At 39.5% G+C, this 26,245-nt stretch overlaps 1 protein-coding gene across 1 annotated transcript in view; it reads right to left on the bottom strand.

The window, feature by feature from the left end:
* Positions 1–2,250: 2,250 nt before the first annotated feature.
* EPG5 (ectopic P-granules 5 autophagy tethering factor) overlaps positions 2,251–26,245 on the bottom strand; it is a 64,895-nt gene continuing 40,900 nt past the window's right edge. Inside the window, exons 26-44 of the mRNA XM_005145406.3 lie at positions 24,751–24,922; positions 23,595–23,757; positions 22,725–22,867; positions 21,027–21,183; positions 19,859–20,053; positions 18,546–18,759; positions 17,559–17,719; positions 17,232–17,439; positions 16,481–16,556; positions 14,873–14,976; positions 14,237–14,412; positions 13,371–13,556; positions 10,512–10,721; positions 10,234–10,378; positions 8,424–8,666; positions 7,423–7,642; positions 5,740–5,955; positions 4,662–4,776; positions 2,251–3,270 (exon numbers count right to left, since the gene is read on the bottom strand). Coding sequence (XP_005145463.2) covers positions 3,088–3,270; positions 4,662–4,776; positions 5,740–5,955; positions 7,423–7,642; positions 8,424–8,666; positions 10,234–10,378; positions 10,512–10,721; positions 13,371–13,556; positions 14,237–14,412; positions 14,873–14,976; positions 16,481–16,556; positions 17,232–17,439; positions 17,559–17,719; positions 18,546–18,759; positions 19,859–20,053; positions 21,027–21,183; positions 22,725–22,867; positions 23,595–23,757; positions 24,751–24,922 — 3,287 coding nt within the window. The 3' untranslated portion in view covers positions 2,251–3,087. The remainder of the gene's footprint in view (positions 3,271–4,661; positions 4,777–5,739; positions 5,956–7,422; positions 7,643–8,423; positions 8,667–10,233; positions 10,379–10,511; positions 10,722–13,370; positions 13,557–14,236; positions 14,413–14,872; positions 14,977–16,480; positions 16,557–17,231; positions 17,440–17,558; positions 17,720–18,545; positions 18,760–19,858; positions 20,054–21,026; positions 21,184–22,724; positions 22,868–23,594; positions 23,758–24,750; positions 24,923–26,245) is intronic.

Raw genomic sequence — 26,245 nt, 5'->3', positions numbered from 1 at the left:
AAGCATAGGTTCAGACTTCTTCCACTACCATAGTCACTAAGAAGCCAGAAGACTGGTTTGGTGTGACACATACAGCAAAAGCAGTAGCTCATGGGGAATTCTCCAGAATTCTTGGTGCTCATCATAGTATTACTGAGAGTACTTTAGCCATGATAAATAATTTTCATCAGAATTATTTGATCAAGAAATGGTAAAAAAAGGCAACAGTATATTTTCTATTACTTTTCAGAAACTCACAAACTGGTTTGTGTTGGAAAGGACCTTAAAGCTCAGCCAGTTCCAACCCCCTGCCACAGGCAGGCACACCTTCCACTAGAGCAGGTTGCTCTAAGCCTCATCCAACCTGGCCTTGAACACTGCCAGGGACGGGGCAGCCACAGCTTCTCTGGGCACCCTGTGCCAGTGCCTCAGCACCCTTGCAGGGAAGAACTTCTGCCTAAGAGCTCATCACAATCTCCCCTCTGGCAGGTTAAAGCCATTCCCCCTTGTCCTGTCCCTACAGGCCCTTGTCCAAAGCTTCTCTTTTTAAGCACTAAGTTATTCAGGGAGATGTTACAAAAGTGAAAACAAATGGATATGATGGTGGTGTCAGCAGTGTTTGCTGAGAGCAGCAACATCTTGCTTCAACCCTTCTCACCAGCAAAGCCCTCAGCAAAACTGCTGTACCACCAGCACTGAAGGCAGTTTTCTCCAGCTTCCCTCCACACATCCAGCTTTTCCCTCATTTGGTATAAATACCAAATTCCAGCCTAGGTCAGTTGTTAGTGCTGAAAGAACAGAACCAGTGCATAGCCCTACAGTCACATTACTACAGAGGTTTGAGGGATTTTGCCAGGACAGAGAAGCATTTCTGCCATTACCTATACTAAATTTCTCCTGGCCTCTCGGCACAAAATCAGGCTGTTGTATCAGACACATCAACTCCAGAACATCAAAGAGAATAGCCTCCAGACCTTCATCAACTGAGCTGGCATTCCCTATCATACCTTTCTCTCAAAGAACCATTATTACCTAACTTGAATTATTCAGCAGGTTGAAAATATCATAATGCTTGTCACAAATTACTTGACTTTTCATTTTTATTTTGTATAGTCTTTGCAGATATAGCATATTATAAATACAACATCTGTAAAAACTCAAAAGCTGAAACAACATCTCATTTGCAAAGTGCATGTCAAACATATATATTTCTGACTTTTTCACATTTTTATGCAACTGATCTGTAACATTACATCTAGTAAAACCAGTGATTTTAAGTCTTTGGGGAGGGGGTGGGAAAGCAGCAGAATGTATTCTTCCAGACATTAAATTTCCAAAAGAGTCTGTTAAAAACCATGCTGCATTGCTAGCTGGTTAATATACAGAGGGATGTACATATGTATATATGTACAGGCTCAGAGATAGAGCAAAGAACTCTAATACCACATTAAGATAAAGGTGATTCAATGACCCAGCTGGCACAATTAGCAGAGTCTGTGAAGAAAAAAAAAGGTGCTTTCTTCTCCAAGAACACCAGAACCACAGCAACACTTCAAAGCATCACTGACCACACAGTAGGTAGCACACTTCTTTCCCCTAGTGACCAGAACTAATGTTTTAACCATGTGTACCATGTTATAAACATGTACCAACATGATACATGTACGAAGTACCATGTTTAACCATGTCATAAAGGCACAATTAATGGAGGAAGAGAAGAGGCAGGCAGCATTCCTTTGTAGAGGTGTATGGATTGGGATTGCAGGATCATGGGTCACCTCAAATAGATCAGTAATGACAGGGACAACTGACAAGCAACTGGGGACACTCACCTTCTGCTTTCCCTGAACAAAAGTGCATCCAATGATCAGACAAGGCAACAAAACCAGCCATTATTCAGCTGAAACAGCAGTTTTACAGACTCATGGTTCATGCTTTGGCAACAGAATCTGAAACAAGTGATCATGAACTTCAATACAAGAGAAATACCTTTACACAGTGTCTTCTAAAGGTCTACCAGAACATAAACTTACGTGGTGGGTATCCACCTGCTAAATCAGTATTTCCAAACAACCAGACTTTCAGAATTAAGGAATCCTATCTAACAAGAACACAACTGAATGATCCCCTGCCAGACACTGGAGGTCCAGAAGATGCATCTCAGCATTTAAATCCCCTTACTTAAAAAGAACTTGGCTAGAAGTTACCTGCATTTAATCAAGTAATATATATGAGTATTCACTAGTATTTAGAAAATAGGAAACCCCAAAGTTCTTTTTCTAGTTTGTATTTACAGAAGTGGGAGAAGACTGTTGGCATGACTTCCAACTACAGGCTTCTGTGGGACAGCAAGAAAAAAAAGTCAAAATTTAAAATATGTTTTTTCCAAATACAGAGATTTCACAAGTCTCCAGACACACTCACATAAGATTAAGTTAGACTGGTTAAGAAAGTCAAAACCTCTTTCATACACAATACTCCACTCACTTTGAACTGGCCTGAGTGATGGCATGGTGGAAAATAAAAAGCACAAAGCAAAATATTAAGATGCCACAGGATAAGCTTTGCTGGCTAATAATTTGTACACCTATCCTCACATATCCTCCTGCACCATACAGAGGAATATATTCAAGTGTTTTCAGTCAACAAAAACTAAGCAATTCCACAGGCCAACAAATCAAAAGAAAGAAAACACTGAAAATATGAAAACTTGCCAGTGTCCAGTTCCCATTCACATTTCTGAACTGATTAAAAGTGGAAGGTAAAAATTACTTGTGCAATAACAACATTCTATGTAAACCAGAATAATTAACATTGGATGATGGGACAAGAAGTCACAGCCTTAAGCTGAGCCAGGGGAGGTTTAGAGTGGATATTTGGGAAAATTCCTTCACAGAGAAGACAACGAGGCATTGGAAGAGGCTTCGCAGGGCAGTGGGAAGTGCCCTGGAAACCATCCTTGAAAGTGTTCACAAACCGTGCAGATGGGGTCATGTGGTTTAACAGTAGCCTCAGCAGTCCTAGGGTAATGGCTGGACTTAATCTTCAAGGTCACTTCCAACCCAGCTGATTCCATGACTTTACAATGATTCTGTGAGCTCAGTGCTGCTACCGTATGCTATCCAAATAATGCACTTCTGGATACAGAGTGTTAATAAGGAGAGCCAGAAGATTATTGCAATCTCGAAGACAATGTTCTGGATGCTTGATGAACAGAGAAGCCTGGGAAAGCTGCTCTTGATAATCCATATATTGTTTGTTTGAGGCCATAGATCCAAGAACACTCAGTGCCTATAGATAGAAGGGAAGAGTCTGTTAGCTGTGAGCACTTTGGTCCACAACAAACCAGTTTGTAAGCCACCATATGCACAATTCTACTAGAAGATCCTTATGTGTCAGAGAACCCGGAGTATTCATAGCAGAACATTTGTAAATTACAATCACATAGCAGTGTTTCAAATGAACTTGCATTTTTCAAGCTGTTCACTCCCTGAAATCAACATACCTGTTCAATCAGGTCTTGTTAGGAACTATAACCTGTCAAATATTACTAAATATACTCTTATTACTAAATATATTACTATTATTACTAGATATATCACTAATATACTATTATTACTAAATATATGTTATTAAATATACTGTCAAATATTTACTTCATTAACTCAAAGACACAGTTTTAAGGAAACTTAACTTTGTTAAGGAAACAAAGTACAAACTGCAACACACTTAATTATTTGTTTCTTCTGAACATCTTACATTCATGAAAGTATTGTTTTGCTCACATTAATAATACTTCAGAGACAATGCCAAATTAGAAATTGTATGTAAAACAGCCTATGCTGGCAGTACCAGTCAGGGGAAACATTAGAAATATGTCTGGGCAAGGTTCATTAATTTCTGAGAGAAGAGAAACAAATTGTACCAAATATGTTACTTTGCTTTGGTTTCTAATCAACTCCTCCTTCCTCTTCTCATGCACTTAGTGATGCAACACGGTGAGTGTACATGCTGAAGAAATAATGTTTATTTGTCACAGGGCTTTTAAGCCCTGATCTCATATAAACAAATGTTAGTGTGAATGTAGCTCTGCTTTATCACTCAAAAGCAGTGAAATCACAGCAGCTTTGTTTTTTCCTGTTTGCTTTAAATTCCTTCCATGTGCTATGCTCCAAATGTTCTGTTTACAGACACAGTAAGTTCACCTGCATCTTTACAGCATGTAACACTAGAAAATGATGCCTTTGCATTAATACACAAGGCTGTATAAACAGTTTTACCTAGGATCACTTTAGCTTAAGGCTCAGACATACAGTCCCACTACCAGAGTTCAGCAAACTCATATCATCACCTGGTCTATGCTGCAGCTGCCCCCGTCTCTAGCAAATTCCAAAATGATGTTTTGGTGTATGGCAAAACAACACACAAGAAGCTCATGATACACCCCCTTCTCTGAGACAATAGATGGAAGCCACAACCTGTTTCTGAAATTCAGAATTTAGAGCCAGGAGAAAAGCAGTAGCAAAGAAAGAGTGAGGTCATTCAGTGTTGAACAAAATTAACAAGCTGAGAGCACAATTTAGCTTGAAGGAGTGCTTGTAGTGACTTACAAGCTTTAACCCACAAGCTGAGCAAGGACACAAAGAAGGCATGTCAATAAGCCAGCAGCTGGCACACACTACCTGCTGGGCCTTCAGCGACAGCTTTGGCTCCGACCCTGCTTTCAGGCGGACTTGACCCTCCGCAGGTATCTGCACCAGAAGGAAGGCTGACAAACTGCGGGCAACCACCCGAAACCTTGTATAGGGAAAGGACAGAGAGAGAAGGTGGTATCAGATTTGCAAGTCCTCCAACAGCAGACAAACTGAAGCTCTATCGCATGAGGCATCTCTATGAGAAACATAGTAATAGCTTTAGAGAACCTTTTTCTAAATGCATTAGAAATAAATGCATCACTTTAATACACACATAATGGGATATCATACATACTAAAAGACAATAAAATACCATACATACGAAATATTACATCTGTTCCAAGATTAACTAAAGCCCTCAGGTCAGATCTGAATTACTACTTAACTTCTCAGACTTTGAAACATTCTTATCACCCAAAACAGAGTTAATAAGACTAAGATTTCAAAGCAATCTCAACAGAATTGCATCCCAGAAGGTTTTTATAAACACGGTGCTATGTTTTGGCACTGTGTTGAATTGATGTTCCACAAACATTTTAAGTATTTTTTCACAGAATTCTTTCCAAGATGAACTTGATTTTAATACCTAATAACCAACCTTGGTGTCTCTCTAAAGGGTAAAGTGAGTAACAGACAAGCACATAATTCTTTGAATTTCTCTTAAGATTTCAAACACCTCCAGGGTAAGATGGAAAAGGCAATGTGTATGTGATCAGACAAAATTCTTGTGAGAACAACTCAAATTATCTTCTACAGATGAGGCGAAAGTGTCTTCCTCTAACAAACAGTCTCTCTACAAACTTTGCTGAGATGGACATTGAGCCAGAATCATAAATCATTGCATTTTCCTTCCATTTCTACTGCAAACTTTGCAGAAGTTCATATTCATTTCCTAACAAGTTTAAAACACGTGTACATTTTTTTCTGTTTTGGGCCCAAACAACCTTATAGATTTGGGAATGGAATGTATTCAGAACATCTTTTGACATTGTACTGTGCAGTCTGGATCCAGGCTGCACCTTTTAACACGATGACTCAAATCAATTAATTTACCTTCAGCCCTTACCTGGGTGACAAAGGAGATCTCCTGCCTAGCCCGATAGCACCAAGTATTCCAGAAGTCAGTCTCTCTTCAGCCAGCTGACTCTGCCTGCCCTGTATTGACAGCAGTGTCTGAATGACAGATTCAATCAGAACAGTGTCATCCTGCTCCATCTGAATCAAGGACAGCTGCATGGCTTTATGCCACCAAAGAAACAACTTTGCCTCTTCCTTTGCTGAGCTTTAGGTAAGATTTAAAGAATAAAATAAAACAAAATAGGAATAAAAAAGTCAGATACATTGGTTAAGAAGTCTGCAACTCTCCTTATTATGCTCACGAAGAACCCAAATGGTTTATCAATGACAGCTAATCTTATAGCAAAACTACACTACCACTACATACTATACTGCTGTAACTGCTGTTGTTACGGATGTGATGCACACATCAGCTAGCAGGTTTTAAGTGTTTAGAAAAGGACAAAGAACAGCGCTTCCTTTGAAGTTTTACAACTGAGAATAAATTATATTGCAGCCATAAGTGGATTTAAACTTGTCTAAGACTTGGCATAAAAGGAATGAAAGTGTATCTCCACCCTTTTTTCTTTACTTACCAATAAAACATTTTAGGAAGCACTAGCTATTGTTTCCACAATTTAGACTTTTGATATGATCATGTAGAAAAGGAAACACTGAAGATTTTTGTTAAGCAAAGCACAAAGTGAAGTTCCCCCTATATTTTTATTCTTTCCAAAACAGTCTGCAGTTTAAGCTGGCAAGCTCAGATTTTCCACATAAAACATCAGCACGAGTTTCCTGCATCAGACTATCTTCACATTACTCCACCCAGTCATTTCCCATCCCAGGCACTCTCAGCTTTGATGTTTTGAGCAAGGTTTAATTTGCTGTGTACAGCACTGTGTACAGTGGCTTTGCTGTCTCCTTCACACTTTGGCAGTCGAATTACTATGGTACCTATAACAGTGAAGGGATTCTTTGAATTTCCAGAAATAGTGGGAAAACGTATTTTCCCAAAGTATTCCTTCACAGCAAATATTAATATTAGTAACATTAATATGGAAAAATATTCACCAAATTCTGGCAATTTCTGCAGCAAGAGTAGATACAGTTGTTACATACTTTAAGTGCAAGGTGTTATTATTTAAACCCCAAAGCTATTCAACCTTCCTCCCCCAGAACTCTGTTATCTAGCAAGATGCTTTACAGGCCCCTATCTCTGGGCACCTCACTAGACCCACTGAGTTCAGACGTGGTTCAGTTCTGCTGTACAGTCCCTATTAAGCAGTTCTGACCATGAGGTCTCTCAGTGCCAAACTGAGTATTTAGCACGTAACACATCCCACCTAGTGGACATCCTGGGAAGTAAACCCCACAGTCATTTAGGGTTTGCTTAAAGTCATTTTAACTCAGCACAAATTCAGGCTGCCATTGAAATCAAGTTTATCTGACTGAAAACTGACCCAAACTGCACCAGAAGTGTTCAAGTAAAATTCCGTCTCCTGTTTAACCACAACAACTATTGGGTTGGCACTGAGGTTGGACAGACTCTGTGAGAGTGGATACAGAAGGACCTGCCATTTCATTCAGCAGCATGGTAAAAATAACCTAATTAACCTGGCTACCTGATTATACTGTCTATACAGCGACAACCTAACTAAAAGTCAGAACTCAGAAGCCTTGAGTTTTCTACCTTGGGTACACTTGTTCCAGCCATTTGCTGATGGTTAGCAGGATCTTCATTTCATTGGTAAGAGTCTGGTCAGTGTTTAGGCATTGCAGCAGGTAGACATATAGGGTCAAGTAGCTTCCTAAAGACAGACACTCCTGCAGGAATTCTTCCATGGTTAGCTCAGGAACTTGGAGGGAGGCAAGTATAGGGCCCCAGCCTAAATCCTGATGGTGAGGAGAATCTGTAAATAAAACAAAAGAACAGAACAAAGAGTGTGTGAGAAAGTAGCACTTATTTCACTATATTCCTGTAACACAGAATCTGGGCTGGTTTAGCTATTTTCCACGTAATCAGCTTGCCATGCTACTCTGATGGAGACAAAAGAAAAACTCCACTATCATATGGCACCTCCTTGAGGCCAAGGCAAGGTACTTTCCAGGATTCAGCCAGGATTAAATTCAGGAATTTAACAATGGAATTTTAAATCTTTCCTTCAGGTGTACTGAAATCTGATCACACAGAATGTGGAAGAAACCAAAATGTGGTTCCACAAGTATTACATAAGCAGGAAGGCAGGAAGGAATCACATCAAAAAACCCTCAGAATTTTACCAATCAAGACTGGTTTCTTCTTAAATTAGCCTATAGAAGACTAGAGGAGGAGAAAAATACTTGTTTTGTTCTCTTGGGATGATTCTTTGTTTTTAAAGTCTTCCCCTTTAGCTGGAAAATGGCAACCATTACACAGAGCAAACTGGTTTTCATCGAGTCAGGTACGGTACTTAAGAAAACACAATTAGAGCAGTTGCGAAACTCAAACCATAATGGCTTAACTTCTCTCTATCTAGCTTTGGGAGCCATCAGATACAAAGAAAGTGGCTTTGATTACAGAAACAAGATTAAAACCCAGTTCCATTGCTACACAGAGTGAAGCTGTAAGTATTTCAGATGATTTGTATTCAATGGGCATCCAAGACTAATCAAACTTTCTGGGACAAGCACGAGTAGAAGACAGACTCCTACCTTCACTGAAGTAAGCAGTGATACAGGCTTCTGTCGTCTCTGCCATGTGCCGCACAGAGGCCAGGCTCTGACACGCTGCTGTGAGGAGGGGCATTGCCATCAACCCATGCACTTTGCTGTCAACCCACTTTCTCAAGCTCCCTCGTAGAGACTCAGCAGTTGTCACTCTAGAATTGTTCACCATCATCAGTGTTTCTGTGAAGAGGCTGCTGAGGGCCATGTGACGCATTTGTAGGTCCATATCTGAAAGTCAGATAGTTTCAGAAAGATATTATGGGACAAAACGCTGGGATTAGCAGGAAACCCTGAAAAGCATGAGGGGATTGTAACATTTCAGGGCTCATGTCTGTTATATCTTAAGTTAAATAATCTAAAATCTTGTTTGCTTCACTCTAAGCTGTGCTTTAAACTGTGATTTTATACCAGAGTTCATCTTGGAGACTGTAAAAATGCTTTATCATTCAATTATCTTTACTGTAGTCTTGGCAAAAGACCCTACATGAAAGATGGGCTCCAACGTACTCTGCTGTGTGGCCTTATCAGGTGTCTCTCTGTTTAATGAATGATGATCTACCTCGAAAAGGGAAGAGACTGCAAGGAATGGGGCTCTTACTGCCGCTTTGTAAATGCAGACAGGGAACTGAGGTGTGTAATGAGCAAGAGGCTTTCCCCAGTACCTACAGAAAGTGTTCAGTGGAGAAGCTGAATTTGGGTTTCAGTGTCTATGTACTGCAATGGTTCTCTTGGTCTCTAGGAGGTGCCCCAGAGCCTCTTCCAAAAACTTCTGCCGGCCTCCTTCATGCCTCACAGAGAAGCTAAATCTTACACACACCACTGCTTTTGTACCACTGCACCAGTGACCCTCCTGCACTCCACAGTCTGGCTGAGCAAGACAGAGAATTCTCTCAGCCCTTAAACACATACAAGTGTGCACAGGGGTTCATGAAACAGATCTGCACCTCTTACACTAGAGCTCCTGTCTTGTCCAGAATATCTCAGCTCCAAGAAGCATTAGCAGCAACAGGTAAGCCTTCACTTCTCTTCAAGTCACGAAGAATTTTACTGACTATGGGGGTATCCTACAGAGCTTCTCTAAGTAGCAACACAAGTAGTGAAAGAGACAGTTCTCACACTCAGAAACTTTCAGACACTTCCTGTTCACTCTTGCTAGCACAGCTATATGAGTAATATATAGGAAGAGACACGACTCTTGACCTGCTGTGTAGTACAGCAAGACAGCTGATTTCACCTGAAGTTTTGGTTTGACAGAGGAAGCTCACGCTGGTATTAGTAATAGAAATGAGAAAGATACAAATGCTGTAAGTGTGGACACACCATACTGCTAGTATACATCAGTATCATTCCCCTACTTCAACAGTCAGTTTTCCAAATTGCACAACAGGTTGGAACTCTTTTCTAGAATCCCATCCCTGAAGGACAATGAGAGTAATTGTGTCATCCTTCCTTTTAATAAAGATGCAAATAAAATTAAGAAAAAAAAATAAAAAACTAGAGAACACAAAATAGAATCTGTCAAGCTCCTGTATATTGGTCAATTTTTTCCTCACAACATAACCCATTTCTAGTTTTGGTTCTGTCACTCTTTATAGCTCTACAGCCTAACATTCCTATTTTTGTGTTGTGCTAATATACCATCTACATATACACCAAGGAAACTTGCCCTGCTGCGCAAAAAGAAGACATTAGAGTAACACAAGTAATTATACAGTCACAGATGTTCTACAAGCCATGCAGTAGAATAAGGGATCTTGACAGCTTTAAAGTAGTTTGCCACTTCTTTAACACAAACCTGGAGGATTAAAGATGACAATGTCATCTAGCAACTTGGACATTTCTTGTTCCAGAACTGCAAGAGTAATCTTTCCACTTTGTTCTAAGGTGCTGAGAAACTGAACCACCTGGCGAATGTATGCTCGGCACTTCAGTGTTGCATCCTGTTAACCAAAATTTAAATAAATTAGGAAAAAAAGATCATGCCTAGAACTCTTTCCACTTTATAATATACAAAAGCAGAACATGCAAATGACAAGAAGAGCTCAGAGACACTGCAAATCCAGTTCAACTTACAAGGTGGATGTGACTGTCTGAAGATGCACCAAAGCCTGCTGAGATTTTCAGGAGCTTCACGATCAGTTCAGCTGCAGCATCCTTAGCAAGGATAACAGAGGGAGGGTAGTGACTGTTGCAGTAGCTGATGATACTTTGGTAAGATGAAATTCCCACAAGCTGCCAAGGAAGGGAGCTGGTCTGTCCAAGAAGATTTATGAGTGGTGATTCCTGAAGATTTAAAGACATTAGTCTAAGCTTGACTTTCTTCAGTGTTTAAAATTAACATTCACAGTACTCGATACCAGAAGGAAGCCCGGACTCCAAAATTTGAAGGAAATGGAGCAGAAACCCCACAGAAACAGATGATCACTGGGAATCTGGCTCCTAATGCAAGCAGAAAGCAAGCCCATGTATGTCACTTCTAGCACCACTTATGAGTACCCAGGCTGCTGCAGCAGCTCTAATGAAGCCCAAAAGTCAACAAGACACATTAAAATTTAACATGTAAAGAGCTAGAAAGAAACAAAGACCTACACCATAAAGTCACTTCAGCAGAGGTTTAAAAAAGGCATTAATTTTAAAAAGACTAAGTTCACACTTGAACCAGTGACAGAAGCCATGTCCCTCAAATTTCCTCAGTGAAACATCTTCCAACCTGGGGTCCTCCTCAAGTGCTTATTTATAAACACCATTCTGAACTGTACAGCAGCCTACAGTGTCCACAACTCACACTGGCAGTGCAAGCACACAGCTGGCTATAAGCAGCAGAGAGTATAGCTTCCTTTTCCATCATCCACCTCTCATGAGTTCATACACATCTGCAATATAAAAGGGCCACCCTAGACACTGAGAAGCACCAGATTTCTACATGTTATATAATGAACAAATACTGGAATTGTGCTGACACACAACCTAGAGATTGTAATGATCCAGAATTAACCCAAATTAGACTACATCAACATGAATGTGACTCTGGTACATCAAGTACTTCTCAAGTTGCTCATGCACTGGAACATAGGGCTGAGAAAGTCTGAGGCTTAGGTCAAGGTGTCACAGGACCCTCCTGGGAGGTAAAAGACAAGTGATGGGCTGTGTCAGATTAACACACTGCTGGAGGCTAGGAGGGAATTCCTGAGGATGACTCACACAATGTACAAACAGGTATCTTTTGAAGCTTTAGAAGCTTCTAATAAGCAAATACATTCAGGTCAAAGCATGTGAACTCTGGTAATTTTCCTAAACTGGAATACAATGTTGATCAAACACTGCTAGTGGCATCTCAACACAGCATCTTTTAATGCCTCAGAGGAAATAGACAATGGAAGACACTACAATTAAGAGGAAAACTGGCAGATGTGAAATGGCCTTCTTGAAGACTACCCAGCCCTTTTACAGGAGTCCTCCAGAAGCAATGGACTGAGACTGACAGATTTATCCATACAGACCTCTTAGCAAAACCGGGGTTTGGAAAGTCCATCCTAACACCCAGTGCTTCTCTTTCCTATTCCAATAATTCAGAAATATGGGGGTGAATTCAGAATAACTGGGGAAATATGAAAAGCACTGAGAAATCAGAAATTATCAAATCCCCCTTCAGAGCAAGGGAACAAGAAAACTCAACCTACAGATGAAGTAATGTGTCCCCAGTAACTCAGGAGCAGCCAATGCCAAGCTTCTTGAAAGATTTATCTGGTCTTCAAGATATTGCTACAACATTGTTACTTGCCATCACATCATATGGAGTTAGAAAGGGAGCATTTTAAAGTAAAATATAAATGTTTGTAAAAGCACTTCTGTTAAGGACTGAACAATTACAGAAAACATGTTCAAGCAGACAAATATTTTCCTTTCAGACAGCAATGAAAAAAATCTACACCCAGATAAAGTGCTGCTCCTAACCTCACAGCTACTAATCCCATTGCTGAGCTGTGCTTAACACAAGAAACTGGAAGTACTTGTAGTACAGTACTGGAAGACCAGCACTGAAGATGAGGTTGGAAAACACCACGAACATGCACACAGTATGGCAGAGAGCCAGACATAAGCTTTTCGTAAGTGGATGATTCCTTATCATCCCTCTATACATTCAAGTTTGCCACTCAGAAAAAGCAGCAAGCCATAGTGGAGATTTACATGACTGGCTACGATAGAATAAACGTGATTCAGTAATCCTCCCAATTCTTCTCACAGACTCAAACACCAGTCAAAGCTGCTCCTGCACTCATGTCAGCAGACTACTTGAATCAAACCAGGAAGACCTATATACAGTTGCACATAACATATACACATATATATGCACATGTATTATATGTGCATATGTAAATTTTTGCTAATACGGCTTCTGCTTTGCACGTGCTTGTAAGTAACGCTCTCCAAAACTAGGAAGGAGAAAAGGAAACATGTATTTTAACTAAAGATTTGCTTAAGAGATAAGAAAACCATATGATGAAGCACCCCAGACTTAAAAATGGAAGGTAAAACAACTGTACAGTACCTTTGTTTAATAAGAATGATTTTTTTAAAAATTAATGAAACTAACATATTTACTTGTTCTTTTCAAAGCCTAGAGAGTCATTTTGTAACTCCAGGAAGCTGTTTGCATTTATTTCCTTACTCTTTACACCACTACTGGAGCACCAACAGAAGCTTTTTGAAACGAACAGCAGCTCTTGTTCTTTTCCACACAAGTTATACAAAATGCTTTAAATAAGGAATTGGTCTTGGCCATCTCTGGAAGATTATTTGGGGTATTTCACCTATGCAAAAACCCCTTCTGAGTTAGTAATTCTACAAGTGAGGCACAATCTTATTTGCTCTTGCTAGAAAAGGGTTATTATTCTTCTGAGACAGACAGGTATGAACCTTTCAAAAAATTACCTCTTTGCCTGTAAGTTGTTCCTCCTTTGCCAGCAGGACCATCATATACAGCAAACAGACAATCATGCTCTGAGTCTGAGGATGAGGGTTGGGATTCCAGGCATCAGAGAGGACACTGACCCAGTTTATTTCACATAACACATAACCCAAGAACAGGAAACAACTTTTGGGGCTGCCTCTTTCAATCTAGGAAGGAGAAATTAAAAAAGGCATATAAAAACAAAGTAAGATATAAATACTTTCATATTTTTCAGTAGCCACAGCAGCATTTTAGGTCAGCAAAGAAGAAGAGAGATGCACTTCTACATCATTTTACCTCCCACCAGAAGAGTTGCACATGTAACTGTCTAAGCCTCTCAAATAACAAATACACAATACCAAGCTACTGCAAGCCAGAAAGAATTAATTTATTACAAATTCTTAGCTGCAATAAAGCCTGTTTAGAACTGCATGAAGAACTCATCCCAAACAGATAAGCAGTAAATCCTGGAGCATTTCCACACCCATCTGCAGTTTTACATTGTCTCAGGCAACTCGGAAGTGAGAACAAAATCACAATGGTAAAATACGTTAACTCTAACTAAATACATATTAAATATAACCCAAGCTATTCTATGATTCTATATATGCAAGGAGATATTCAGACAGAGCAATGTTAGATTACAAAGACTGCCAGCTTTACAGCTCCACACAACTTTGTCTAACACTCAATGGCACTCATTTACAAAAATCAACCACAAAATGAGCAGCTGCGAATGCTACAAACTTTAAAAGCTTACTTGCTAAAAGAATTATCTTCAGTTCTCCAATTGTCTTCAATGGCAACACTGACTATGAACTTAATTCAACAGATACTGTGTACTCACTTTAAAGAACTCTTCCATAAGCATATGGTCTGGATGCATTTCCTTCCATGGAAGCTTTTTGAACTCAGTATGGAAAGTATAGAGAATAAACTCTGGCATTTTGGGGGCTGTACAGCATTCACAGTAATGCATTAGATGTAACCAAAGAGCCCCATGGTGGCTTGGCAACAGCTTATCTAGATTCAAAGACAATAGCTCAATTAGCAACAGAAAAAAAATCAGGGAAAGCTTGATTACAGAAGTCCAATTCTGAAGACAAAAACCCACAAATGGAAGTTACATTAAAATTTACAGAAAATAAAAAATGCACATTAAGCTTTTAGACTTTTTTTTTCCTCCAAATCAACAATTAGGGAAGCTTATGATTTCATGCTCTTTCTCAAGAAGGACATTAAAAGTTGCAGGACAACAATTCAAAGTTCTAAAAAATTCCTTCCATGTAGAACTTCATTGCTTTTATGTTGTATTCGTGTTTTTAAAAGGATGAAATAAAGAAATGCTCCTGGTACCACTGCAGTGATCAGCCTGGTTAAAAGTTTGCAACAGATAAAATCACATCCCACATCTCAAAAGTCTTTTTTTGGCCTGACAGGACAGAAAGTGTCAGTACATTAAAACAGTGTAGACTTCACCCACCTTTAAAGCTCTCGTGCAATAGCTTGATGCAATCTGTAAACAAACAGACCATGGTGGATACTACAGGAGTGTCACTCTCCAACCAAGGGTAGCAAGGCTGGTTACTTACAGAAAGAGAAGAAAAGTAACATAAATTCAGTGCTGAGTTATCAGATCATAAACACTTAAACAATTTAAAGATTTAAATATTCTAAAGAACAGTAAATCATTATAGCACAGGCACCAGCAGTTGTCTCAAACTCAACTTTTTCAGACTGTTCTTCCTTAGAAAAAGTACATACTGTAATTTCATCACACTGATGATCCAAAATACCACTGAGTAAGCAGTTATTACCTGTCTGACATTTGTAATTGAATAAAGAACAAAACACCAGAAGCTCTGAATGACAGCACATAGCACCTGCAGTCAGCCTTCTAAGTGCTGAAGATGCACTCGCAGCTCAAAAAGCTTTGGGTTTTGGAAGAAAGTAAAATTTAAATGTATAATATTACAAATAATTATCCATGAGAAAACACAGGTACACAAGACAGTAGATTATCATAGGAATGTGCGCTTGCAGCCCAGAAAGCCAACCGTATTCTGGGCTGCATCGAAAGAAGTGTGTCCAGCAGGTCGAAGGAGGTTATCCTGCCCCTCTACTCTGCTCTTGTGAGACCTCACTTGCAGTATTGTGTGCAGTTCTGGTGTCCTCAACATAAAAAGGATGTGGAACGGTTGGAACAAGTCCAGAGGAAGGCCATGAGGATGATCAGGGGACTGAAGCACCTCCTGTATGAAGACAGGCTGAGAAAGTTGGGGCTGTTCAGCCTGGAGAAGAGAAGGCTGCGTGGAGACCTCATAGCAGCCTTCCAGTATCTGAAGGGGGTGTACAGGGATGCTGGTGACAGATTACTCATTAGGGACTGTAGTAATAGGACAAGGGGTAAGGGGTTGAAACTTCAACAGCAAAGGCTTAGACTGGATATAAGGAAGAAATTCTTTCCTGTTAGGGTGGTGAGGCACTGGAATGGGTTGCCCAGGGAGTTAGTGAATGTTCCATCCCTGGCAGTGTTCAAAGCCAGGCTGGATGAAGCCTTGGGTGATACAGTTTAGTGTGAGGTGTCCCTGCCCATGGCAGGGGGGTTGGAACTGAATGATCTTGAGGTCCTTTCCAACCCTAACTATTCTATGATTCTATGACTGATTTAGCCTGATGTTTCTCTACATACTATTTTGGACTGTATATGTTTGGCTTTCTTTATTTTGTTTTAAGCTAAGGCATTATAGATATTATGGAAGCTAAAAAAAAGGAATCTAAAAAATCAAGTTTCAGTGTTTTCAGAACTGATTGCAATCATATTTTTCTCATAAGCAAGCTCTGGTCAGGAAACTGAAGTATTTCATAAATCTAAAATTATTATTCAATTTAAGCCTTGGAAAATTAGACTTAAATAATTAATTAGTTCAGTAATTACTTAGGATATGGCACAGGTAACAGCTACTTAAATAGAAAGTCTCAATACAGTCACAAACTTAAAAAATCCCAGGCAACAATGAAAACCATTCTTACAGGCCTAAAGTCAATTACTTCAGCAAAAATTCATTTAACTTTAAAATGCAATATATACCTTGCATCTTCCTTATCCAAGACCAGTATCCACGGTTTAAAGAGTCCAGCAATGACTGAATACAGGGACTGCAATGCTAGAAGAAAACAAAACAAAGAAGTTGCCTTCTTTATTTTTTTTCCTTCAAATTAGCAACAGTGAACATACTCCACATTTCCAAACTTGAATACAAAGTCCTTTACTTACTGTAACATTTAACCAGTTCTTCCTGGTCAAATAAAAATGTAAAATACAATATTTAAATACATACATAAAATATATAAAATATTACTAATTACACTAGCAGTGCTGTTTTAGCAACAATCATAAGCATTTTACATTGCTTGGATGTTTTAATACCACTTTAGCACATCTGAGGTTGTGAAGGTAATGATGATTCAGAATTTAAACCTGTATATACTAAAATAAAATGTATTTCAGTGATTTCCCTTAAATCAAAAGCACGCCATGATGAAATTCATTAGTAACTCATTTCCAAATCTCTGGTCAGTGCAAACGACTATTTTTCTTTGAAGGAAGTATGATCTCTTCATAAAATAACTAAACAAGCTTCCTCCATGTAAAGATAAAGCAGAAGGTCTCATATGGCCATGAAGTAGCATCGACATTCATTGTCTGTATTTTAATGTTTTCATCATTGTACAAATGCAGAGCAAGAAAACTTTACTGTATATTTAAATGGCCTTTAACAGAGAAAAAACACAGAAACTGAATGCCTGTTCTTAAGTAATTTGCTTGAACGACACACTACCTGCTAGAATTCTGTTACTGCCAACAGGCTCTTGGGCTAAATTGGCAACTTCCATGTCAGTAAGTCGTTTAATAAGATACTCCAGAAATTTATTCAGTTCAGCCACATAAGGACTCCACTTTGAGAACAGGCCAAAGGTCCTGAAGTCCGTCGAAGCCAGCCGGAGTTTGCAAAAAGATGTGGAAAGCCATTCTATTGTCTCTCTAACCTTTGAAAAGAAGGAGACTATTCATCAGGTCCAGAAAGACTGCACACCAGTGTTATTTGTCACTGGTGGGCATCTGCTACAGCTGAAAAACATAATAAATCAAGCAAAGAGGCACCCACCTGTTCTGCAGAGAGGAGAATTTTTGCTGCATCCTGCAATACAGGATTTTCAGTAGAGTCATTTTTCTTGAAGCTTGCCTGCTCAGGCACTGGTGAATCACATCCCAAAGCTTTAAGTGATGCTTTCCAACAGTCAGGGCTTAGAAGCTGTTCTGATGAGCCTTAGGAGAAAGAGAAGGAAAAGCATTTGTGATAATCAGGAAAAGGGCATTAGACCTTTTCCCAGTACAAGTCAGAAAAGGTTGAAATTAGACCTCCCTACTACACAAAAAAAATAAATACAAATAGGTACAGTATGAGTTTGAAATTCCAGTTAAAGGTGCGAAGTATCTCTATTTCCAAAACATAAGAAATTTAACCTTCTCTTTTGGCATCTATAGCTCTCTTAAGGGAGTTTCCCAAGCACTTAGTACATCTCTGGATACAATCACATATTAAGAGACAGCTGCTGCATCAGCACATAGTTTGACAGAAAGGAAGTACTTTTGTTCTTATTTTAGAGCCACATCAGATTGTAAGTATTATCAATGTCAACCAGCATGTTTTCAGCAGATTGCAGTTTCAGTCCCAGGTCCCCGTAATTCCAGTTCTCAGTTTGACATTGAAGGGTGCTCAAGAACAAGGATTCTGCGCTACAGATTGTGGCATAACTATAATTAATAAGGGCTTCCATTAATAGAAACCTCTTCTCCATCCTTATTCTGTAATATGGTGTCCTAGGTTCAGCAGTAGTCATCATTTTTCCATGACATATGGGTTGAAAATCTGTTGTCACCAATGTGTGTACTTGGTCTGCATAAGTGTGTTTTCTTCTAGTAGAGCTAAAAGATGTCTAATAAAACCATACCACATAGTACACACGTAAAAGCACACATAGAAACTTGGTTTCAATCACTCGTTTGCTGCTATTTACTGCATACAGTTCATATTTCTAAGCCAGAAGAGTTCAGTACAAAAGGCTATGTATGCATTGACTCAGATACTCACTTTGCACGAACAATCTTAAGAAATCGCTATAGTGATCAGGGAACTGATACTCGAGAAGGTTAGTCCAATGTTTGCAGAAGATATTAAATGGCATCAAAATATCTTCGTCGGGTTCAAGGCCACATGCATTCAGAGCCAAGTGAATAGACTCCAGAAGCTTAGTACGTTCAGACAGAGGTGGTTTAGCAATGTTTAACCATTGCGTAAGGTCAAACTAGAACAGAGGACAGGACGCATTTGTAAGTAGAAGTTTTAACAGCCACAACACCTTGAGGAGAAGGGAGAATTATCAGGGAAAAAAATATTCTGAAGTTTTTATATATTTAAGAAAAAAACAAATTAATCTGCACCTCATTAACCCCAACTCAAAACCAAAGCAATGTTCTCCAAAGGTTATGATTTAGCATGTTGCGGAAGTCCCAGAATTTATGAAACAAGCCAGGAGTCTTCTGATTCATAAAGATGCATATCAATTTCCATGCTTCAGAACCACTGCCAAGCAAACACTTGCAAGCATTAGACTAGGTTACTCTCTGTAATTCACAAATTTTCAGGTGGAGGCACAAAGTTTTTGTAGCTTTTAGACCATCTGCTTAGATCTAGGTTAGCAGGGACAATGCTAATCATTGCCACTAAGAACAGCTCAGAGCTGTGGCCAAAACAGACTGCCTGCTATTCACAGCTGCCAAACCCTGCGTCTCTGTATGACTAATGAAGAGAACCAGTGACATGAAAGCCTAAGTATAACAGGAATTTCTTCAATGGCACTATAGGTAGGCAGTATCCTGCAGCCCTGAACGAAGAGATGTGCAAATTACTTGCTTATGTTTTAAGACAGGCAGGAAGGATATGGGTGTCAAGCAGAGATGGAAGTTTCAGACACTGTTTCAAAGTGCTTCTAAGATAAAAATAAAAATTAAAAAATATTTTGGCAAGATACCTGGGATTCAGAGGCTACCCTAATGAATGTCTCTGAAGAGATTATCAAACAGAAGAAGCTATCCAGAGTCTGCTTTAATTTCAAGAGTAAGAGTGCACTGAAGATTAACTCCCAGGAAGCACGTACTGATACTATCGGGGCTAGGAAACAGTAGCTTTAGCTTCCTATTTGCTTTTGCTTCCAGTCCCGCTTGAGCTTAAATACAAGCTATACCATTCAGGGTGAGCAATATCAAATCATAGAACCTGCCATTGTTATTGTAAAGTACTGCATTTGCACCTCTTTGCTCCTTAGCCTAAAGCCATCATCTTTAGGGAAAGAATATCCAGAAAAGCAACAAACAAAGCAGATGCAGTATACATTAGTACTTTACCTTTGTCAGCAGCATGAAGACAACATCACTGTTATCCTCACTCAGAAAGGCCACGACTTTTTCATATAAAGCCACAAATTCACTGGGAGAGGCAACAGGAGTGAAGTAAGGGGAAAGCAGAGTACAGAGCCTCCGGTTCTGCAGGATTGTCTGGAGGAGACGTTTACACTCTGACTTGGTCCCACTGATGAACACCTGATGAAATTGGGAATAGCGAGAAAAGTACCTTAGTATGAATCTATTGGAGCACACACCTCTTGGAACTGTTTGCAGAGGCAAGCACAGTTCTGGTCTTTGTTAAAAATAAAGATCTTCTCAAAAAACAACAGACTGTATGAGTTCATCACCAACTGAACACTGCTGTTCCACAAGATATCATGTAAAATAAACACGCTTCCCTAGCACACTGAAGAACAGCACTTGTGACTACGCATGTTGTCTAAAATTACCTAGAAATACAATTTCTTTCATGGGATAGCTAAAGAAAATGAATCCAAGTTTCAGCAGCCCTGCCTAATATTAGGAAAAATTTAAGCAGAACTAGGGCTGTTAAGAGCTTTTCATCACTTCAGCTGCTAGAGGCACTTAATGACAGCTGCTTGTGGGGAAAAAAACATGTATTTGAGAGATGAAAATAAATACTTGGACCCAAAGCAGAGGCTAATGCTTTCTCTCAAGCACCATGTGATGTGTTCCTCACAGATAACACTGTCACCACCACCAAGAACTTACGTTCTCTACCAAACTTCTGGCTAACTCTCTACACAAAGAATACTGCAAGTCTGTAGCAAGAGATGTCTAGGCTGACAAGATATGCATCAGCTAGAAAGTTACTGGTAATGGCAAAATATACACCAAAACCACTCTTATGTCCTGGAGGTACCCAAGCTTTAGCTACCTGCCCAAAAACCCAGCCTACCATAGCATTTAGCTAACACAGACAGCATTTATTAGTACTAAGCAAGCATCTCAAAGGAACAGCTTTTATTTTGCTTATATGTAAGCTTAAATTCTCCTAAAGACTCTGTATATTATACAAATGGTTGAAAGCAAAACTGAATGCAAGCACAGAAGTTAATTTTCAGACTTCTGAATGTTTTAGACCCCTAACATCAGCAGGCAATTGGAATAAGCATTAGACATCCAAAAATCAGGAGAATAAACTCACTTGGCCTAGAATCTCAATGCAGGATGTAAAGAACTGCCTTGTGGGAGGACTGCGTTGAGTTTCATCACACACATATTCCACTAATGTAAAAAACAAACTAATTCCAACTTTCTTGATTGCAGGCATAGGCTGCACCTTGTAGATATTTATTAAGGCCCTGACAGGATTTAAAAAAAAAAAAAAAAGCACAGATTAAATTTAGATATGGCAAACAATCTGTAAAAATAAAGTAAGTTTTTCTTGCCAGTGTACAGCCTTGAGATGGGTATTTCTGGCTTACATGATAATCAGGCACGGGTTCACAGAATCACAGCACGGTTGAAGTTGGGAGGGACCTCTGGAAGACATTTGGATCAACCCCCTTGCTGAAGCAAGACCACCTACAGCTAGTTGCCCAGAACTATGTCCAGATGGCTTCTGAGTATTGCCAAGGACGGATACTTCATGTATCTGCACAGCCTTTGTCACCCCTCACAGTAAAAAATGTTTCCTGATGTTCAGAGGGAACCTCTTATGTCTTAGTTTGTGCCCATTGCCTCTTATACTGTCCCTGGTCAACTTTGGAAAGAGTCTAGCTCCATCTTAATTGCATTCTCTCTTCAGGTGTTTCTATACATTGATGAGAACCTCCTGAGCCTTCTCATATCAAGGATGAACAGCTTCTGTTGAGCTCAATTAATTTTGCTGCCTCCAAACCCCAGAAAGTCTTCATAACTAGTCAGAAAGCGATCATCAAAAGGTTTTTCACAGCATAGTTCCAAGAAACTATTTCTCCCTTAAATCATGGGTTTTTCATGTTTTTAGGCCACCTCTATTACATCTGTACTGCAAGAAAATTCACCTCACTTTATGTAACAAGCTCTGCGGAAGAATTATAACAGAAACAATTTTTAACATATTGCCAAATAAATGTTTTTTTGAGCTCAAACCCCATCTTCACTGAGTCTGAATTAAAACATCTGAAGAAACACAATTCCACAGATGTAAATGTGAAGAACCAGCTCATCCACAGAATTTTTCAGATTAATGTGCAAGAATGAATATACACAAACAGCAACAAAATATTTTCACTTCTACTGTGACTACACTTTGTGGGAAAACAACTGCTCTAAAAGAATCCCAGTCTAGAAGCTGGAGATGAATGGTGTTGCAAAACTGGACCCCTGGGAAGAACTCTAAAAGAGCTTCAAGAGGAACAGCGCTTTGGATTAATCAATTTGTTCACCACTCTCCCCAAGAAAGTGGTATTACATAGCCCTCTTCCACTGCAGTTTTGTTTCACATATTGAAAAGCTACTTCAAAACACAACTCTCTATTAAAGAACTGAACTGTAACAGGAAAAAAATACAGAGAGAGATATTAAAAACATGTAGTTTAGCCCATGGCTGAGACAACTGTTGTACAAATCTGCCACTTCCTAAAGTTTAACATATCATCCCTGTCATCACTCAGTGTGCTTCTGGGCTACTCTAATACACAGTATTGTAAACAGAAATAGAAAACAATATAATAAGTGTTATTTTTTTAGGTGTCTGCATTACAAATGCACAGGTCTCAGCATTCCAGCTCTATTGCTGACCCAAGCTGATAACTATTATGAAAAATACATACAAACAGGTTTCACATTTTGAACTCTGTAATACACAGAAAAAGAAGTAAGAAACATCACTACCTAAACCAGTGTCTGAACAACCTACGTTATAAAATTTTCCACATGTACTGCTGCTTCCACGACACCCAGAGAAGGTGGCTTCTTGGCTTCTGCCAGCAGTTGTCTCACTTCTTTACGCAAGGCATGAAGCTGCTGGCTCACTGCTTCATTTTTATGTTTCCCTTCAAACTAAATGACAAAAAGACACATGTTCATTTCACAATATGTATGGGTTTTTTATAACTCATTGATGTTGCACCTACTTGTGACAATGAAGCAAAGCCCAGTAAAAGAACTCTGAATACAGATGTCTTTCCCCACTCCCTTGCCCTAAGAGCTTTGATCAAGTACAGATCCTTGGTCATGCTCCTGTTTAGTTATCACACACTAATGTAATTCACAGCTTTTTAATTCATAGGGACTGAAACAGAAAGGGGATCAAGAAATTAATTTATCAAGCAACATGGGAGTATTTCTGTAAACATTTTCATGCCTCTATTCATATCACAGAATCACAGACTGGTCTGGGTTAGAAGAGACCTTAAAGCTCACCCAGTTCTAACCCCCTGCCATGGGGCAGGGACATCTTCCACAAGACCAGGTTGCTCAAAGTCCCATCCAATCCAGCCTTGAACATTTCCAGGGATGGGGCATCAGTGAGCATATTCCCACATTCACTCACTGGAAAACACTTCAGAATGGATGCTATAACCGAAACAAACTTTATGCAACAACTTACCTTTCAGCTGCTGATCTGCATCTCCATTCAAGCATCACATACAAAGTATTTCAGGTAACTATAATGCATGTATGGCTTTATTTGGTCAACTGCTACCATTCTTGTAATCATTCAGCCAATTCACTTTAATTATCCATGTCCAACAGCCCCAAACCAGAAGTGAAGACATGTCTGTACCTGAATGGTTAGGAGAGCTGCTCCCTGACAACCTTTATTTGAAGTTCCGCGGCACTCCAAATGAAGGGTAATCTGCTCTTCCCGATTGACATACAGCTTAGGTACTGTGTCCAGTATTTCACTATTAAGAGCAACATGCTGAGATTCCCACAGAGCTGCAGTTCTGAAAAGCATTTATTAATAAGGTTACCAAAATATTCACTGAAAACAGTAATGCTTAGAATTTATAGGACATAAAACTTCAATTCAATGTGCTATACAAAGACTCATGACACTTTCCTAGAAAGTAAGATCATTAGATGAAATTGAGTTAAAAATTCAAAGCAATAGCACTTCAAAGCAAGAAAGAAATAGGTTCATAAGAACAAAAGTCTGCATGAGTCCCTTTTTAATTATTCTATATGGTAATCTGGAAAAAATGTAAACAGATCACCCTCTGCAGGAAACTGGCATTTTCCACAGACAAAAAAAGCTGGACTGTGGGATTATTCAATCAACAACAACAGCAAAAAAAAAAAAAGATGAGAAAACAAACAAACAAAAAAAAGCAAACCTACCTAGAATGTATGTTGGTTTATAATATTGTTACTAAATTATATTGTTATTGGACAAGAACAGCTATAGATCCAGCAAATGTGTTTCAAAATAATTTAGATGGATTCTCCCAGAAAGAATAATAAAAACAAGTCTCCTTCACTCACAAAGCCAACAGTCACAGAATTTCACTTCTAGGGACTCCAGTGCTTCATACTGCACCTACTACATTACTGCAAATGAGTTAATTAACTAATTGTCAACAAATTCAGGCTAAATGGAGGATTTATTTTAAGAAGTATGCCAAATGAGAGCAGAAATTGTGGAAGACAGATGTCAGCTGATGTAATCTCAGAGAGATATTAAAAACATGTAGTTTAGACCATGGCTGAGACAGCTATGGTACAAATTTGCCACTTCCTGAAGTCTAATGATAAGACTTGAGTAGTCTTACCTTTGATAAAAGAGTGGAATAACATGATAGCCCAGAAGAAAGGAAAAAAGCGAAGCAGAAGTCAAGTAGTGACAGTCTTGTGCCAACATAAAAGAGGCTGCTGTAAAGGACACCTGAAGATACCACTAAGTATGCTAGTGAGGTGGAAGGGAAACAGCTGTATCTTACTTGGCATGTCGCTGCAAGATGTTAAGGTCCACACGCACAAGCTGAATTGCTTCTTTCTGACTTACTAGACTGGCAGAGGAAATAACTGGCACAGGAGCTTTCATTGTCTGGAGTGGAAGAGGGGGCTTGGGAGTATCAAACTTCTTCAAATTATTTATTATTCTCTCCTTAGCTAAAGAAGAAAGCAAGAGCAAGTTTTGTCAGTAAGAAAACTTCAGGAAAAACTGAACAAAAATATTTGTTCCACATGGACCACTTTTAGCAGCAGACAAATACTGCACAGGATCCCCCTCCCCCTTTAAAAATAAAAAACCCAAAAAGCCCTTAGCTAATCTCCCTGTTTTGGTTGGCAAAGTTTATTTCACACAGCTAATTTTCAAGACCAGCTGCACCACACAAACATTAAGATCTGTCTTGGGTTCAGCAGCAGCAGCCATTTTTCTCCTTCTTAGTAGCTGATGCATTGCTGTGGTTTTAACTTTCAACCTGGGAACAACACTAATAACACCAATGCTCTTATAGTTGTTCAGTGATGATTACTCCAATCAAGGACTTTATCAGTCTCATGCTCTGCCAGGGAGGAAGGGAAGTCAGGAGGAAGCAGACAGAACACCTGCCCCAAACTAACCAAAGGGGTATTCCATACCACAGCACGTCATGCCCAGTATAAAAACTGGAGAGAGTTACCCAGAAGGGCTAGACTGCTGTTCAGGTCAGGCTGGGTATCAGTTGGTGGGAGGTGAACGGTTGTATTCTCTTCCCTTGTTATTTCCCTTATCATTATTATTATTATTGGTGGTAGCAATAGTAGTTTTGTGTTATATCTTAGTTACTGGACTGTTCTCATCTCAGCCCATGGGAGTCACATCTGGGAGCTGGGGGAGGAAGAAAGTAGGGGAGTGAGCTAACGGCTGCATGGTTTTGAGTTACTGGCTGGTCTTAAACCACAACAGCTCTTTGTGGCACCCAATGTGGAGCCATGCTAATCTTCTCTGCATCCTTCCAATTTAGTATATGTGCTGCCAAAGAGAGCACATATGCCAGCTGGGCTTAAACCACAACAGGATCCAAGGACCCACTGCTCAACTTGTTTCCCCCAGTCACTCCTACCTTCCACCCTTTCAATTTTCCTCTCATCGCCCCATTTTTTTCCCTCATAAAACAGAGGTTCCCAGACCAAGTCTAAGCCAAATTCATCTTCCTTTCCTTACAATTCATCCTAACCTCTAGTCTTGCCAGCCCCAGCTCCTCTCCAAAGCACAGCCTCTCTCTAGGTCAGCTCTCTCCTCCTTCCGATTCCCATTCACTTCCCTTGCCCAAACAGTGCAAATTCACCAAGGAAACTATTCCAGTTTCCTTTTACTTCCCCCCTCCCCTTTTTTTAATCAGTCACAGAAAAATATCCAGTCTCACCATATACTTAATATACCTACCACGACTATTACCTATTCCTTTTGTACTGGAACAACCATTTTACCATGTGAAATTCTAGTGA

The sequence above is a fragment of the Melopsittacus undulatus genome, chromosome Z (assembly GCF_012275295.1).
Source record: "Melopsittacus undulatus isolate bMelUnd1 chromosome Z, bMelUnd1.mat.Z, whole genome shotgun sequence".
NCBI lineage: Eukaryota > Metazoa > Chordata > Aves > Psittaciformes > Psittaculidae > Melopsittacus > Melopsittacus undulatus.
This window is presented reverse-complemented; position numbering and strand designations above follow the sequence as displayed.